At 40.2% G+C, this 17,667-nt stretch overlaps 2 protein-coding genes across 3 annotated transcripts; one reads left to right on the forward strand and one right to left on the reverse strand.

The window, feature by feature from the left end:
• The first annotated feature begins 274 nt into the window (after positions 1-274).
• txndc5 (thioredoxin domain containing 5) lies at positions 275-10,440 on the forward strand. 2 transcript variants are annotated; one of them, XM_087132607.1, is made up of 10 exons: positions 303-499; positions 2,319-2,379; positions 3,216-3,306; positions 4,119-4,280; positions 4,769-4,966; positions 5,270-5,356; positions 5,713-5,886; positions 6,464-6,540; positions 7,693-7,819; positions 8,131-10,440. In XM_087132607.1, exons 1-10 carry the CDS (start codon positions 454-456, stop codon positions 8,263-8,265), a joined length of 1,158 nt encoding a protein of 385 aa, XP_086988733.1. In that variant the 5' UTR covers positions 303-453; the 3' UTR covers positions 8,266-10,440. The 2 variants fall into 2 exon arrangements, with proteins under 2 accessions (XP_022088900.2, XP_086988733.1); XM_022233208.2 differs by lacking the exon at positions 2,319-2,379 and having other exon boundaries at positions 275-499.
• On the reverse strand, positions 10,435-17,240 carry LOC110978253 (uncharacterized). The gene is made up of 7 exons (XM_022233082.2): positions 17,071-17,240; positions 15,845-16,182; positions 15,464-15,520; positions 14,248-14,370; positions 13,795-13,917; positions 13,504-13,579; positions 10,435-10,958 (listed from the first exon to the last, which is right to left on the reverse strand). The coding sequence occupies exons 2-7, from the start codon at positions 16,073-16,075 to the stop codon at positions 10,879-10,881; spliced, it is 690 nt and encodes a 229-aa protein (XP_022088774.2). The 5' UTR covers positions 16,076-16,182; positions 17,071-17,240; the 3' UTR covers positions 10,435-10,878.
• Between the last annotated feature and the right edge of the window lie 427 nt (positions 17,241-17,667).

Here is a 17,667-nt window from a genome sequence, read left to right on the forward strand (position 1 = left end):
CGAAACAAACGTTATAGGTTAATTCGACCTTGAATAATAAGCTAGAGCCAGCAATTATGATTCTAAAGCAAAGGCCCTCGAACTTACGCCCTCACCAATAATTATTAATTTGCTTGTCACCGCCCCTTAGCGCCCAGCTGGCCACGCGTCACGCGTGGGTGACAAGCGAATAATCAATATGGACAGCGCCCTCTTGCCCAAAAAACCGTTTCATTTAGAGTGGTACCAACAAAGTGTGTCAATATTGCTTTGATAACTCCCTTCTGCGAAGCAAGGAACCAGTCTCATGTTGCTGTTGCGCGTTCATTCGTCTGTCCAAGTTGTATCGAATTAACAGCATGGCTGATCAACTTTTGCCGGTCCTCCTGTGTGCCCTTCTTGTTTCCTGCGTCTTAGCCGACCTCGAAAAGGATGACAGCCCCAAGAATGTATACAACGAGATGATGTTTAAACATGCCATCGGGAAATCGGCGCATTTCATCATGTTTTTTGCTCCTTGGTAAGCTTTTTTACACTCCAGCCTAGGGTTCATCATGTTCATGGTTGATCGATCACGTTCATAATGAGTCGTAAATTTACAACCTAGCCCAATGTGGCTTATAACGAGACCATACGCTTTGTGTGTGGAGAGTCCCCGTTGCTAGGGTCCCCCGAAAACGACTTTATACATTTTTTCAGAGCTTGACATTCAATACGGTGTACCATGATTGAGAATACTTCCTGAACATGCTGCTGAACGGTAAGGCACATGTACTACAGGACAGTAACTATTCCGTAGTCTTCTGCACTCCACCTTTTGATGGTTCTGCACGCAGTGGCCTTTTGAAAGCTGCCCAGCAATCATACCAGATGAAACGTCGTTTGTGCTTTCTGAAGCAAATCTTCCCCTAAAGACCCTATATTAATAATAATATATTACATGTACAGTAATAATAATGATATAATAATAGCTAACCTATATGGCACTACCAGCAGCGTTTAATCTATAGGCCTATTAAAAAATGACTTTCTTTCTATCATCTTTACCTCTCATCCATTGACGATCCGTACACACATCTGCATCCTTTGTGGCTGTACGGCATGTGACAAAAACTTGTAGGCACAGAGTATTCACGTTACGAACATTTATATTACTTTGGATACCAGCCCCGATAATTCTGACTACTCTCGTTAAGATTAGGTATAGAGACGTCTGGGAAATCTGTAGTCAGGGAACCACACTAATCACATATTGGTTCGATAATCCTCTATGGCTCGGTATTTCCATATGGGATGATTTGCTTCAGATAGCGCAGATGGGACAGTTTTTTTGCGGGACAGCTTTCAAAATGCCACTGCGTGCAAAATCATCAAAAAGGTAGAGTGCAGTAAGATTTATGGAGTAGTAGCTTACTTTTCAGGAAATATATTGAGAAGGTTAAAGTTAGTATCCCCCCCCCGAATAATAATTTTGGTACCTTTTGCCGTTTCAAGTTTCAAGACAAATTCCAGAGCGATGTCGCGATGACTCAAGCCGAGTCAAAAGCCATCCCCATGAACCCAGATGGGGGCCCAGTATCAATGAAGGAGTATACATAGGACCCTGTTTACTGGTCTAAGGAAGTAGCAGTGGTAGGGGCTTAGTGGTACGTTGATGATCGAGACACCTATTGACATGCATGACGAAAATTGAGTTTTGCACAGCTAAGGACCTACATGTACCATGATAACTGTGCAATAGTCGTAGAAATTTTGATCTTAGGGGAGTAAATAGGTTTAAAAAAATGTTCAGTACTATGGGCCTGATATTAGAATTAACTTGAATATTTGATAAAAACTTATCAAAATGAATGAAAACTTTCTTCACGTTTTTGCACTTTATTTTCTTCAACAGAGACTTTAAACTGCACTCCCCTTATTTGCCGATACATTCTGTTTAAAGGCATGTTGTCTAAAGGCCAGTTGGCATTGTGTTTGCAGTGTGATGCCGAACACAAAATACAATTACAAAATTTATTTGTGCAAACAAGAACTTCAGAAAATTTGATATGGAGGCACACGTACATTGGAGGGTTTTTATAGTGTATCAAGATCAACAACCAGTTCAGTATTTGAATATTTTGTACTCTGGGGGAGAAACAAGGATTTCTGTAAATGGCCCCATTCTATTGATTATCAGCCTGATCCAATCAGTGCAAAGCATAATATACAAACGAAACCATCAGGTGTGGTACACACACAATTGACAGCAAATATGTCGATAAATCCAACAGTCAGAAAGATAATCGGTTGCCATGGTTATCTTGCCATCTGTTTTCGGTATTGATTTGTTGGTACAGATGGGAGGCGTGAGCCTGCATCAGACTCGCAAATGAGAAAACAGACCAAGTTTTTATATGTGTAAGTTTACTCAGGCTTATGTCTTTATTGTCTAATTTTTCTGTTTTTGTGTAGAAATAATCTAATAGTCTAGAATTATGTAATGTATTTGCATGCTGGAAAGTTTCACATTTTCCTTCAAAATTACACAAATATGAAAGATCATACTTCATCGTAAAAATTGTGATTAAAGGACTTTCATCTACATGTAGCTATCTGTAATTACATGTACTTTGGGTTCTTCAGCATCATGAGGCAGAAATTGATTTGTTACAGATTTGCATGTTTTGTGCATGTTACTTAGAGTGTGCATGTCACACATTGCACATTGCAAGCAAGCATTGTTTGTGTACGTGTGAATTACTGTCAGGTTAGGGTGTACATGTACATTTACATGCACAGTGTAGCTAGTAAACAAGACTGAGGAAGCCACTGTTTGAGCAGTTTACCACTATGGCAAAATTAACTTGGGGGGCGGGGATGGGCGGTTCATAAGGCATTCTCCCTGAATTGCTGCAAATTCAGCATTTACATTTGTGTCAAGATGGGAAATGGCTTAGGGGAAAGAGGAGGCGCATTTTTCTTCTATAGGGGTCCTGCCTTGATGTCCCCTCTCCATCTGATACCAAATGGAAGGGGAATTACTGTGTACAACAGTGATTTGCTAGTTCTTCGTCAAGGCACCAGACTGTCCTCCATTTCACTTCTAGTGGAAAACTACATGTACCTGTAAGGAGTTGAAAAGCAACACACTGTTTGCTTTAAAGTACTTTCTTTCAGTAATTCAACTTCCAAAACTCTTGCTTTACCAAAATTTGATCATTGGGGATTGTCAGGATATTCCTGTTTTTCTGTAGGTGCGGCCATTGCAAGAAGCTAACACCAGTTTGGGATGAACTTGCTGACCGATACAACCCTGACGAATCTGTGCCAGCCACTTTTGCCAAGGTTGTGATCTCCTGATGTTTTTCTTCAATTTTCATTCACCTGTTTTTTCTGTGTTCTCATTTAACCCTAACCCCCAACCTCCAGCACTAGAAAACACACTGAACCTCACAAAATCCAATAGATACATGTACCTGTCTATGTACATGTACTTGTACATGCAGGTCACTGTACCAAACCTGATAAACTCCAACAGAATGAGCCCGTTGGAGTTTGAGTGATATGGTATGGATGGGTCTATGCAGGATAGGATGACTTGCACTGAACAGTACCAAACCTGACAAAATCAAGCATAGTCCAACAATTGGTACAGCAAGCCAGACGCTGAACATGCTGAACACAATGAACCCTGTGTGTTCCAACTCACACAGAATCCAACACCCCTCCCTGAGCCTTTCATCCCAAGTCTCACAAGATTCAACAAGTTCATCAGGTATGGTATCAAACCTGCCAAAACCTGCTGTTGGAGTATTGTAGGTTTAGGGTTCATGTACATGCAGTCATGTTTAAAGAACAGGTAAGCCAGGCTTTGCAACAAACTGTTTCCTGTTGGTTTCAATGGAACAAAGAAATTGTCTGAAGTAGTATTTGACCTTGTTTACCTTTGATGTCGGTCCAATTAAGGATCCAGCTCTGTGTTACTAGTACGAAAATAAAAGCAGCTACATGTAAGCACAACAAGAAATTACAACAAATGACGTGCCACATGGCCTGTCACTGAGATACTGATGCAGCTTATCAATGAATGAAAGAGTTAAAAGCAGCAGAAAGGTTTAAAGTGGACCTTATTTCTTGGGGGGGGGTTTCCCGGTTAGGTGGACTGCACGGCTGAGACCAAGGTTTGTCATGAGAACGAAGTGAAGGGCTACCCAACGCTTAAGTTCTTCAACCCAGGCCATGAGACGGTCAAGTACACAGGCAGTAGGAACTTTGGCAGTCTGGAGAAATTCATGTTTGAAAGACTGGACAAGAAAAAGGTAAACACTTTTATTTGAATTGATGACCAGAATGTGATGATTGGAGTAAGGAAATTGTGCATTCAGGGTAAGTTGTAGTTGAATTGTCAGAAATGTCTTGTTTGACCAAATCTATCTCAGAATTATTTTTGATAGGTGAAATATTCCTCCTGAATCTACCATAATTTCAAATTTGTGCAACAGCTCTTTGTAGTCGATCAGAACTGGGACACGTGCCTTATTTGATGTACAGTGTGAAGAGACTGTGACTGTCCACAGGGGAAAAAAGGGCGCAAGCCATTGCAGTTACTGAGGCACTCTAGCGCCCTCACTTGTGCTGCTTCTCTCAATAAGACATTGGCAAACCGGTGTGTGAATGGGATGTATCCAGCCCAGCTGAGCACCATCTAAATCTTGGGAACATGTTTTGAATTTTGGGTGTTGTCAGAAATCTGGGATACAAATATTTATGGAACAGTGGTCATCGATATTCTGTTTTGGCCCTTTAGGAGAACGTCCCTCAACCGCCAGAGGCCAAGCATGGACTCTACGAGTTGACAGAGGACAACTTCAAGTCCCATGTTGCCAAGGGCAACCATTTTGTTGAGTTTTACGCCCCCTGGTGTGGGCACTGCAAGAAACTTGCTCCGGTATGGGAACAGCTCGCTGAAGGTTTCTCCCATAATGAAGATATCACAATATCAAAGGTAGTACCTCCTTAATCCACGACTTAGGTGTTAAGAAGTGCTTAACAAAGGGAAAAAGACACAACAAAATCAGGATACTTAAAAAAACCTTAACCCTTAAAGGGGGGGCAAATATATCCCCCTCAACATTTTGTCCAATGTCGTCCAATGAAAATGAGTGTTTTACCACACCTGTCAAGTAAAAAAAAGATTGGGCATGGGACAGCCGAGTCCCATGGGGATAAGAATCTCCCCCATGCCCCTGTGAGATGGTAAAATGTAGCTGATATAGGGTTAATGATATTATACATCTCTTCTTCTTAGATTGATTGTACAGCCCACAGGCCTGTATGTGTTGAACATCAAGTCAATGGATTCCCAACACTCAAGTTTTTCAAGGATGGAATGGTGGTAAGCAAGCCTATCTTAACATCTGATACTCAAGGTCATTGTCAATTTGAGGAGACATTCTAAGCCAGCTGCGGAATCTGCTGAAAGCTTGTGGGTTCTTTGAAAACCAATATAGTGATGTTCATTTGAAAACTTGTGAATTAGCTTAAGACTGAATGACTTGTCTTGGACTTGCAGGGACTTGTGATGGACTTGATTACACTGACTGGGTGTCAAACGTTGAAGTTCTGTTTACTGGTTTGATGTAGTGATGATGAATTGAAGAATAAATATCAACAAAGGAAGTAATAGACAACAGACTGAAAGGGGATTGAGGAAGGGAGTTCATTGCTAGAGAATCTCATGTTTTTCCTTAGGTGGACACCTACAAAAAGGATCGGAATCACCAGTCCCTCAAGGAGTACGTCAGCAGCATGATGGGCCCGCCAAGCACCCAAACCCCGCCTCTCAAAGAGGTCAAGAAAGAAGAAAAGAAAGTGGAGGAGAAGACAGAAGAAGCGGCAGCAGATACAGAGCCCAAGGAATCCAAGGTACCAGCTGTCTGTATGGTTTTATGCATGTGGGAGTCTGGGTGGCTGTTGAACACTCTGAGTGTCATTTGAACACCCAGTGTTGGGTGACCAGGAGAAGACTGTCTGTCCGTTCTCAGGACTTCTCAGGCATAGTGTTCTGTTCTGTCTTCATGAACATTACAGAGCCTACTGTATAGAACACCGTTGGGTTGTTCAGCAATTTCATCATTAGTCTTGATTCAAGTCTGAAATTTGGGGGGGCAGTTTCTGCACGCATAACGAGTTGGTTTAAGGCTTGGCTAAAATGACAAAGTAAATTGGACCCTAAGTTGACTCCTTTCAATAACTGAAATTCTGTCAGTGCTACATGCTGTTGAGTCCTGCTAGTTGTGATGCAGTTTCGACCTTGCTGTTGAGTATTGTGGGATTTCACATTTTTTTCCCTTCCATTTCCATGGATGTTCCTGAAAAAAAGAGCTGCTTGTAAAAGAAGATCTTGCCGATTTGGTTCAAAATCAAGTTAGGCAGGTTATAAATGCTGTTGTGAGATCACCTGTCATCTAATTAGACTTTGCTGCGTCCTTTTCTCATGTAGGTTGTTGTTTTGACGGAGGACAACTTCCAAGAAGGTGTCTCCAAAGGACTTACATTGGTGAAGTTTTTTGCCCCGTGGTAAGTTAGATTTTCAGTTTGCTCTCCGTTCCATATCTTGCTTCATATGTTTTCCTTCATGGCGCCACTGGAAGTTCGCCAGTATTACTTCCATTGATTGTTGTATTTGAGTCCATCACAAGTCGTTCTGGCTTAAGCCAGTTCACAAGCAATTCAAATGAACTGTAACAAAAGCATTCTTTGGTCATTGTTTAACCGGTTCCTTATGACTGGCTTTGTGAAGGGACTTGTGACTGGACTTGTGAAAGGACTTGTGATGGAGGGGACAGTGAAGTTCTTTTTCTGCTATGGCAGCCATGTTTGTTCGTATCATTCAGTTGTGTTTTTAACTGGGTCAATTTTGCTGTAATTTCATTTTGTTTTTACAAAGATGTATTTCCCTAGTTCCAGTATCCATGTTTGTTGTCACAAATTCTGGAAATATAAATATTATAGAAAGTATTAAAGAAAAAACACAAAATCACATTTTTGAAGGAATGTTGCCCTCTCCAAATAGAACAGGCCATAACATGTTTGGGCATTGTGCAACCTGTTACCCTTTTTTGCCGAGCGGGTCACATATAACACATTTTACGGAATGTCTCTATGTGCTTATTATAATTATCTCTGCACATTGGGCTCACATCATCTGAACATTCCTGGAACCATCTCAGCTCCCTGGGGAGTATACTAGCCTGATGCTTCCATTTCTGCACATACGGCTAAACATAACCACGCCTGCCCTCACAGGCACCAGTTTAGTCCTGGGTGGAGAGAGGCCCATAGGGGTAAAGTGACTTGCCCAAATACTGAACATTCTTTGCATTATGGTGGTTGCAAAGTCTGTATCGGGAGGCCCAGAAGTTTCAGTTAGAATCTATCACAGGTTTAGACAATTTGCTGGAAGATGGAAGTGTCAAGGCAACAGATGTTACTCCCTACCAGTTATTCAGTTTAGTTGAATCGAGTCAACTAAACACTTTACAAAATCTCTTACCATACAAAAACAAAATTGTTGCCTCTTGTGATGGGTCCGTGGGGTTTGTACACCATTTGGGGGCAAATTGTACCCTTGGCTTCGCCTCAGGTCTTATTTGCCCCCTTGGGTGTAAAAGACACCCTGGACCTTCCCAACACAGTAGGCAACAATTGTATAGCGTCATCTCTTGACAGGTGTGGCCACTGTAAGAAGTTGGCTCCTACCTTTGAGGACTTGGCTCATAAGATTGACGACAAGCCTGGTCTAACAGCAGCCAAGGTGGACTGCACAGTGCACAAGTCCACCTGTAACAAATATGAGGTAAGGTCATATGTTGACCATTCTGATTCTGGAGGCTAGGGCTAGGTCTGGAAATTTCAGCTGTTGCTGACAGTAACCCACATATCCACAGGGAGGGGCTGCAGCCTCTAGCTAGTGCCTTCCGTAGGAATGTTTGCTATAGCCAGCCATAGCCAAAACATTTAGACTCAGTCTGATGCCATTTTTGTTTCACGTCCCATGTATGTGATGTTCCTGGAATCTCAGAATTTCATTGAGAAACTAGAGTAAGATATTTCACAGTTTTAACCACAGATTCCATATCCCCTTTTTGTGTCTGTTTTTACGGACAGGTCAGAGGTTACCCCACCATGCTTTTATTTAAAGGTGGCCAGTATGTGGAGAAATACTCCAGCGGTCGCACTCTAGATGACATGTATTCCTTTATGCTTCGTAAACTCAAAGAACTTCAGAAGGAGGAGTTGTAAGCATTCCAGCCAGATCGGTAGTCTCCTTGCTGGCCATTCGTAAGCAGCACATGTCAAATCCCTTTTTCCCGACTGTCAGTTGCTGTTACTAGATTGAAATTGAAGGATGTTCCTGACTTCTCAAGTTCAGAAATTGCTTGGCCTAGAAAATTTCTACTGAGTAAAAACAGCTTACCATAAAAAACAGTCATGCAGTGTATATTACTTGTGGCAGGTTGTCAGCTGAAATGTGCTCTCCAAAAACATGCTTATTGGGATTTTCTGCTTAAACAACTTTTTGAACTTAGACCTTTCTGAAAACGTGGAATATTGCTGTTCCAGCTTCTTTTTTTGGGGGGGGGGACTGGGATGTGGGTTATGAATATCTAGGAATGTAAAATGCAGAGAACTTGGAGGAGTTTCCTTTGTATAATTAGAAAAATAAGAACATGATTCAGGTACTCAAATATGAATAATTCAATCAGTTTCCTCATGGAGAATGAAAGGGGCATGTGCTGCTTGTGTGGATTAGTAAGTAGAGGGAATAGATTTGTCCCTGTAAGAGATACAACTAAATGTGAGAGGAATACCTGATGCGTGTAATGGCCCAAAATCATGACCTAAGTCTTGTCTATCATTCTTAAAGATTCTATATATATTCACGCAAGACAGTCCCAGCAGAAAATTTGAAGTGTAAAATGTCAGTTTTTAAAAATATAAGTTTTCAAGGCGGATATGTGCAGTTGATGTCGCTGTTTTGCTGTGCCAACATTATAGGGAACTCTGAACTAAGCTTTTGCACAGTTAGCTATTTTCGATGAAGAGGTTTTGCTTAAAAAAAATTCAGTAATAACAAATTTCTAATTAATGAATGCCAGATGACAGGTACACTAAAATTTGTCTCTCAGTTTACAATGAAAGGTTTCTCTCTGCCCGGAATAAAAATTAAGTTGTGTTGTGCTGTAAATGAAAATACAACGTGTCATGGGATGAACAAATTGGCTGCCAACAAGCTACAAACCTCACACCATAATCGTGAAATGTCAATTTGGACTCCTTTATCAATTTGTACTGCGGCCATTTCGGCCCTGCCATTTCAGATGGTATTACAGTGCCATAAGAATTTCAAAGGACATCAATATTACCTTTTAGTTGTATCTTTTGAGAGATGTTTTTCTTTAAAAAAAATAGGAGATTAGTTAAGAAGTGTATTATCCAGATTGGATTTACTTGCGGATTAAGAGTCAGTATTTTGATTAGTATTGTAGTCATTCCCGATTTCCCTTGCCCAGAAGTGCCTTATGAAGATCTTGTTCATTTATGTGCAAGATTTCACATTCTGTGGATTGTTTCTTTGTTACCGTCTCACCATGGACCATTTTATTGTTGACACATTCCTGTATGCCTGATTTAAAATGAATATGAAGACATTGTTCAGCACTGCACTGCCACGGAAACGGGCAAATTATTTGAGTAAAAAATAGACCTGTTACTGTTTCACTTGTTATGAAATTATAGTTACAGAAAATACTTTATTTTCAAAGAAACGACAAATTGAAGGTTTTTACATGTTTACTATTAATGTCGAGATCAGCAGTGTGCTTTTGTGATGGTCCATTTTAATTAATCATTAAAAGGCTTACACTACTCACTGTCTGAATTGATAAGACAGTAACGAGTGTTCACAGTAGAGTGAGGGTTTTACATACATGTATGGAGTCTGAATCAACAACCCAGGGGCCAATTTCATAGAGCTGCTTAAGCACAAAACTTGCTTAAGCGGAAAAAACTTTGCTTAATAAACAAACGTTACCAGCTCAAACTCTATCTGATTGTCATGCTAACCCCAAAACAGCTAAATACAATCCCAGAACAATAAACATCACATGGAGTTTTGGCTGGTCACTTGATTTATCAAGCAAGTTTTTTTCACGCTTAAGCAAATTTTGTGCTTAAGCAGCTCTTTGAAATTGGCCCCTGAAGCACAAAACGAAATTACCCTTGCTAAATCACGGATTCCCTGATTGCTGTTGAAATTAACAATCACATCTTTTTCTCAAAATATATACATTTATATTACTTAGTCACTTGTATTTTCACCTAGCAACTTTATACTTTTACTTTGGAAGGTACATTTTCCTATATCAGCTTTGTCATTTTTAGAAAAATAAAATTTACAAACGTGGACAATTGAAAGTACGAGGTTGGTGTTTATTGTTCGTTCATACATGTGGATTCCACTTAATGCTGTGGGAAGGATCCTGAGTAACCAATTTGAACAAAATAATAATTTCCACAAATACATGCTGATGAAAATCGTGAGTACAGGTTCAAATGTTTAGTAATGCTCCGAAAGTTGTGTTCAGTTTTGCCTGTGCTTCGACAAGGTCCAAATTGGGTAAGAAATACGGTTTAGGTGCAACGATTTAGGGGCTAACTAATTATTTCTAATGTACATGTATCAGTTAAGTCATCTACCTTTTCCCCATCAAAGGTAAAAAAAGGATTTGTTTCGAAACAGGTTGGAGTGTCTAGCACTCGCTTGATCTGCAGTAAGCATAACGACTTATGAAATACATAAACACATCGTCGGAATTAACCTAATAATGCAAAATCGACCTCTCATCTTTTGTTTCAAGCAAACTGGAAGTTTTCGTCACTGAAGTTAAGATTTTGCAGATGAATATCGCCGCGTGTGACTTCCCCATTTTGTTCTGTAAAAACGGAAAATAATCATGAATTTGTTATTTTTAACCTATGAAAATTACACAAATTAATAGGCTTTTACTCTGAGCAAACGTCATTTTAAAGAGAGAAAAGGTTGCGCATGCGCGACTTGAACAGACAAGCAAAAAGATGGCTGACAGCAATTTGACGGCGGGGACGTGAAGTTTCGCAGAATAATAACGTTTCCAGTGTTTCTTGAGAATCATGACTGAAGGCAGTTCAACCAATTTATTCAAAGCTTTGAAAGCTTTACCGGAACATTATGACAGAGCGTTTGGATTTATCGTTTGATGTTTATTGGACAGGCAAGAACTACAAGTTCCTGATATGGGCTCATCAAGTGAAATATGAAGCACGTGCGACGGAGTCCACACGACAACGTGTCAAAGTTCAGTTACACAACAGCCGCACGCGTAAAGCACTGTCCTTTCGAGATTGTGGTAGAATTGTGAGAAAGTTAATTACAGTGTTTACATTTTAGCAGTGTGACCTCAAATTATTTGAAGCTCAGCGGTGTTGGGAATGAGCTGGGGTGCAATATCAAGAGCACTGAAGCCTGAAGGTAAGAATTGTCTAAATTTGGCCGTTTAATTTAAATTAAGATTACTCCCTAAATTCACATCACCAAGGCTGGAAAAAAAAATGGTTGGGAGTGGCCTTTATATTCATACCCTATATATTCGCCTGTTTCACATCCAAAGTGAATTACGTACGGCCTACAATGCCAAATACATTGTACTAAGCCTAAAAGAGGACACAGCAAACATGAAATTTGTCGATCCACCAAGAGACGTCGTCATTGCGCGCGTGTAGCGCTCACGCGGCGCTATGAGCATGCGTCTCACGTTGGTGCTTGCACGCACACAAAACGTTTCACTGTTTGTGTATAGACAACACATGTGTGTTGATTTGCTGAGAATATTTTGGGGAAAATGCATCTTTCTTTTGAGAAAATAAACTTTAAAAGGATAAAATATTTTTTTAAAAATCGATGGGCATGAAAACGGTGCGGGCGGTGATGTGAAGCTAAACTTATTTGAAATGCCTTAAGTTATTGAGACGAACTGTAACAACTGGGTGGTGTACTGTGATATTATAAATGGGAGTATGTAGGGATAGACACGTCCTATTTTACTGCAGTATTGAGGCTATTCGATTCTTATCGATTGTAAATCGCGGGAAACATGGCAAAAATGATTTGAAAATCTGTCCATGGCATTAGTGTCTTGCATGTTGATGATGGACCAAAGAATTAGAATGAGGGCGCTATTCAGATTCATAGCCCCTCAGGAGCTATCGTCTCTGCATACTGCTAATAGCAGGTTTCGCGCACACTTTCAAAATTTTCGATTTATATTCATAAACGAATAACTTCGAATTCGTCTCTCAAATTCATGACATTTCGTGTCCCTTGTTTTGATATCCTGTTTGGTTTCTTTTGTTTGCAGTTTGTTCAAACGATTTCATACATTATGCATGCTTTATCGTGAAAAACAACTCGATTATGTCGTCCGCATGTAATTGACAAACAATGAATGAAACAGTCCGGTCATTTGGCGATCAAAAGATAAATTGCACTTAAATTCCTCACATGATTGCTTACAGTTTGGGGTATTTTTACGTTTTCATCTGATCATTTTTACTTTTAACATATTTGCTTTATTTTTTTGTATCTGCATAGCATTTCCTTGTGTAACACAGGTTTGAAACCTTGCATAAATAAACTTTTCTGTACCACTGTCGATTATTCAACTGTTAAACAGGTCAACGAATTGGAGAAATAAGCCAGGTTGATAAACCTGTATCGTGAAAGAAATAAGTTGGCTTGTTCCATTATAAATAGGCTCATGAGTAAAATGTATTCATTTTTTTAAATGTCTTCTTACATACAGTCGATTACCTTCTTGTCTTTCAAGATTGGTTGTTCAACCTTCAATTCATTGAGACATTGTTGAAAACGACCGAACAAAGACCAAGTCGATCCTTACTAGCGGCGGATCCCGGATTATCCAAAGGGGGGGGGCGTGAACTAAAGCATCAGTGGTAATGCCCACGAGCCCGTAGCCTAGGGAAGCCGAACTGTTGTTTTTTACACCCGAGTCACGTAAGGCTGGGTCCCTTTCTCTGTTTGTTTCCCCCGTCCTCGTTTTCTTCTCTTATGTATTCATTTATTTCTTTGGTGAAAAAGGGGGGCGCCCCCCGGATCCGTCCCTGCTTACATCACGAACCTGATCATCAGGTGAGACTATAGATTCGTGGAAATGATATGACGACTTCGAATCGACAAACATTAAAAAAGATCAACTGTTGATGATTGCGGTCAATCAGTGAAATTAGTCCTTGATCAATAACTAAATCTATTGTAGCATTTAGTAATACGCGTTCGATTCTTCTCGGGACGGATTTGAAGTTGACCAATTTATGAATTCGTACGCACAAAAAAAAAAAAATTGAAAATGCGCAGGCAAACTTAAGGTTGTGCACAATTGCTTCACAGAATTGTTTACAAACAGGGGCTAACTTTAATCTCACCTGCTTCTGTTCCTTTTATTGACTTCGTGACAGACCGATTACCGTGCCGTACTGGGTAGGGCATCAACGGAACAACCTATATGGGAGTGGATGTAGTTGTATAATTGATATTGTCATGACAGTATATCCGCAACAACAACATACAGCAGTTTTGAGGCACTTGTATCCCAACCCCACAAGTAAAGAAGGGCTTTTTTTAAAAGCCACAACAGACACACAACTTTAAAAACTATATAGCAGCGATCATAAAAGGAGAGATTGGGTCTTGAGAAGTCTGACATTCAAACATACCTGCTCTTTACATTTTCCTACTTTGTTGTTGAGAGTCATGCTGACAACGGCTGCTGCAAGAGCAAGGAAGAACAGCACCAAACCGATGCACCCAAGCAAATTGTTAAAGGTCACGCAAAGAGCCTGTGAGGATTTTTTAAAAAAGTAATAAAAATGTCCTGTTGGAGTGGAGAGTTGCTTTTGTATGATGGCATTGGATCTGTATACCCCGTCCAGTACCCTATACCTCTCGTAAAATTAAGTCAGCAACTGCAATAATTCGATTTTTCGTGAAATCAGTGAAATATTTTATACTTGCAACAGATAAAAAGCATTGTCATAAGGATATCGAAATGATCACAACATGGCTGTGCTTCCAGGTTTGTGACTGGTAAAAAAGTCTATAACAGCAATAGTCAACACTAAAACACAAAAGCACAAACACAGTGATTCACCAGCCTGTTAAACTCTTACCGAACATGTTTTTGTCGTGTCTGCACAATTCGCCAACTCCCGAAGCAGAGAGAGAACGTGGATTGTTAAGAGCGCTGTGCCGGATAAGATATTGAGGAGCGACATCATGTGATAGGAGGACAGCTGAAAATGAAAAATAATAATTAAAAAAAATATAAAAAATGGAGAAATTAATGATAAACCAGAGGAAATAATAGAGTCGTGAAATAATCACTGACATGCTTTCATTTTGGAGGAAATGTTCAAACCAAGCATAAAATTAATTTCTGGCAAGCGACAGAGGGTATCTCGCGAAGCCTTCTCGGGGCAGAGGGGTTCGATCCACTGCGTATAGTTCGAGATGCCATACACTGAACATGCCAAGTGCATACATCTACAAGATCACGACCAATCCCCGTGTTCGTTTACTCGCAAAGGATGCATGCACGCACTGCGCGGCGCGTGATGTTGCTCTAAAGCAGGCCGCATCAGGCCGGGGTGTACTATTCGAAACCGGATCACTCACTGGAGCTATAGAGGTCGCAGTATGGATTTAAGAGAATAGTGTCTTCATGATTAAAATCAATTATTATCAATGGTTAACAGCAATCTTGTATTTTTGTGGGGGGAGGGGGGATGGTGTTTACAAATTTTTTGAAGTCGTTTGTGATTGTAACCTGTATTTGTCTCACATTTTGCACTGCGTTGATCACGAAATAAAAACCTTCCCCAGCTTAAAGAATATGTTCCGAAGATAAACTGATTTCCATCTATATTTGATTTTGGTTAGATAAATGAAATTTCAGTGCTGTGGCAAACAATACATGACCTGGAAGGCACTTTAATCTCACGTGGAACCTTCCTGGGGCGTGAACTGTATTCACATAAGTACCCATCAGCACACTGATCTCTTGTGATGAGGCATTGTTAGCAGAAAATGGCGTTAACTTTAAATTTCAGTCCATCAAGTAGGGTTCAAAAGGGTACTTCACGGTAGTCATAGTGAGAAAATTGTTCAGTGTAAACACGCCAGCTCAACGTAACATCACACTATTTTGTTCAACAGAGTATTTGACTAATCGGTGCTTTTTTCACCATTTGGCAAAGAGTTGTGTGGGTTGATACGCTGTTGCTTGTAGAGGAAGATTCACTATGGGTGCAATGACTCCTTCAATAATGCTGTGGAATGGACTAAAACGTGTGGTCAAATTCAGTCCTTTTTCTGTGACAAACTTACTGGGCATTGTTCCTTACTTGATCCAGCAGAAACTCCCAACAAACCAGACACTAAAACCTGTAAAAACAACATATTCCTCCTGCTTATTCTCTTTTTTTGTAAAAGTTAAATAAAGCAGTCAAGTTTTTCTTGCTGTGTTATGGAAACATTTCGTGAAAGTAGACATTAATTTTCATGCAAACCTCTTCATTACAATACATATATATATATATATATTATTCAATTTGTCATTAATCAGGGAGATCAAGCAAAATGACAGGCTTCTTATGGAGTTCTCTAGGGTATTTGGTGGTAGCTAGTATTCATTTGGCTGAGCGGCAGACAGCTATAGTAGTCTTTTTCTTTTTACAACTGGACTGTAAAAAGGAGTTGAATTCTCACAATTGCTCCAACCCATATGCCAGTGGCGATGTATCCATACTGGCATTCGAACAGGAGTGCTGCCACACCCAGAGCAATGCAGGGAATTGCTGTAAGGAATTGTGTCAAGCCAAGAATCTTCACGACGTCTCCCATTACGGCGATAGCCCCGCCCAACTTGCCATGCTGTTGCCCCGCCGGTAACATGAAGAAGATGGGCGGCCGGCCCTGGGAAAGAGTTCTGCTGGACATGATGGGATCCGGAACTCGTTTTCTTGATCCTCACCCAGTGTTTTCTGGTTTTGTTGTTAGATTCCTTCTGTACTTTTTGTCAGATTTTGTAGTTAGCTTCCCATGGCCTGTTTGCGAAAAAGTGTAAAAACATGTTTAGTTTCAGCGAAGCTCTGGATTCTTTTCTCATGTCTTAAAAATGTTCCACTGATCATTGTAGAATTTTCTCAACTGTATGCCTCTTAAAGTCTACAATAGTTACTGGCTGGCACAGCCTGGCTCTTCTCCATTGTGCCATTTGTTATCATATGAGAAACCTGAAATGAGCATTTTCCAGTCAGCACTGCCCAGTTGTTAATTTTAAAAATACTTCGGAATGATGTAACGTGAGCCTGCGGTCATTTGAAAATGAAATTAGGTAAATTATGGACAATCCTCGCGAATAATTTTTTAACACCAAACGTACGTCAAAGGGTGGATCCAGAACCAAATTTTCGGGGTATGGGGCAATGTTTTTTGTGCCCCCCATAAAAAACGTATTATGCGATTATTCATGGCTTTTATTAGGGGCGAGGCTACATTCGGAGGCTTTTGACACGCTTTGGGAGGGAAAGGAAATAAAGAAGACAACAAAAAATCACCTTTCTCTCGTTACTCTTTCAAAGTAAATAGGCTGGCCTCCACTGTCCTCCTCTCCATTCGCCTTTGCAGACGTCTTTTTAAAGTTACCATAAAAAGTAATCATAACAGGGCTATAGCATCAGTAAGTCTAGTTTGACGCACAGTTCAAAACTGTTCTGTCTCCGTTCCACTTCCCTTAGGGTGATTGTTAGTAACTTGGATGAATACGTTGAAAGGTAGGGTATGAAAATTGCTGTTTTGATGAACAAAATGGCCGCTAAGAGAAACATAATCAGTGTGCCATAATTTTCGGAGCTAAATTTTGCAGCCCTTTTCCTCGCAAATAATTCATACCTATGAGATAAAATAGTTGTCAAAGAAAATGTGCAACCTACCTTTATTGATTGCGAAGTCGTCCTCATATCGAAGGGGTTACTGATCACACGTAAAAACCAATATTAAGACACAGCATGGCACGTCTTTTTATGAAGCTTTTGTCCGACTCTGTTAAAAAATACCTGAAGATACCCCTTGGTGACTGTCGATTAATACAGAAATTTAGTTAATGATTTAATGGAATACACAACTGGTATGGTAATGTTTGCTTACTCGATCGTGATCTATTATATACCAGTCGCGGGTACTGTTTCATGTCACAAATTATGTACGACTTCACCCTTCGTACTTATTTAGAGACGCTCTGACGTGGCAATTTCAGTCTTTCAGTGATCGTCCACATTCGCAGTGGTGTGAGGAATTTTTATGTGAAAGTCATGGTTTTCTTCAGAACAGCAAAAGATATCAAGACGTAACGTCTTTTGAGTTTGGAGCCACCTGTATTAGGATTGACAGTGTTACGGACGGTACATTTGTTGAGGAAATTATTCTCGTTCATTGCTTGTAAAGTTTGTACAACCTCTTCCATGGTGGAAATAAGTTACCCGGTCGACTTCTTTCACTTGGCTTTCAGAGGTTTAATAACCAGGTTTTTA

This window comes from Acanthaster planci, linkage group LG02 (genome assembly GCF_054643075.1).
Source record: "Acanthaster planci isolate LZ-2023a linkage group LG02, COTS_SCS, whole genome shotgun sequence".
NCBI lineage: Eukaryota > Metazoa > Echinodermata > Asteroidea > Valvatida > Acanthasteridae > Acanthaster > Acanthaster planci.

What these genes read in the sequence shown, in the direction of transcription:
- txndc5 (XM_022233208.2), top strand. Translation starts at nt 339, where the DNA reads ATGGCTGATCAACTTTTGCCGGTCCTCCTGTGTGCCCTTCTTGTTTCC. An exon ending in TTTTCAAGGATGGAATGGTG is followed by an intron (nt 5,357 to 5,712) that starts GTAAGCAAGCCT and finishes GTTTTTCCTTAG; the next exon opens with GTGGACACCTACAAAAAGGA. An exon ending in CCACCTGTAACAAATATGAG is followed by an intron (nt 7,820 to 8,130) that starts GTAAGGTCATAT and finishes TTTTACGGACAG; the next exon opens with GTCAGAGGTTACCCCACCAT.
- LOC110978253 (XM_022233082.2), bottom strand. Translation starts at nt 16,075, where the DNA reads ATGTCCAGCAGAACTCTTTCCCAGGGCCGGCCGCCCATCTTCTTCATG. An exon ending in TAGGAAAATGTAAAGAGCAG is followed by an intron (nt 13,580 to 13,794) that starts GTATGTTTGAAT and finishes ACTCCCATATAG; the next exon opens with GTTGTTCCGTTGATGCCCTA. An exon ending in AATAAAAGGAACAGAAGCAG is followed by an intron (nt 10,959 to 13,503) that starts GTGAGATTAAAG and finishes CCGTTTTTACAG; the next exon opens with AACAAAATGGGGAAGTCACA.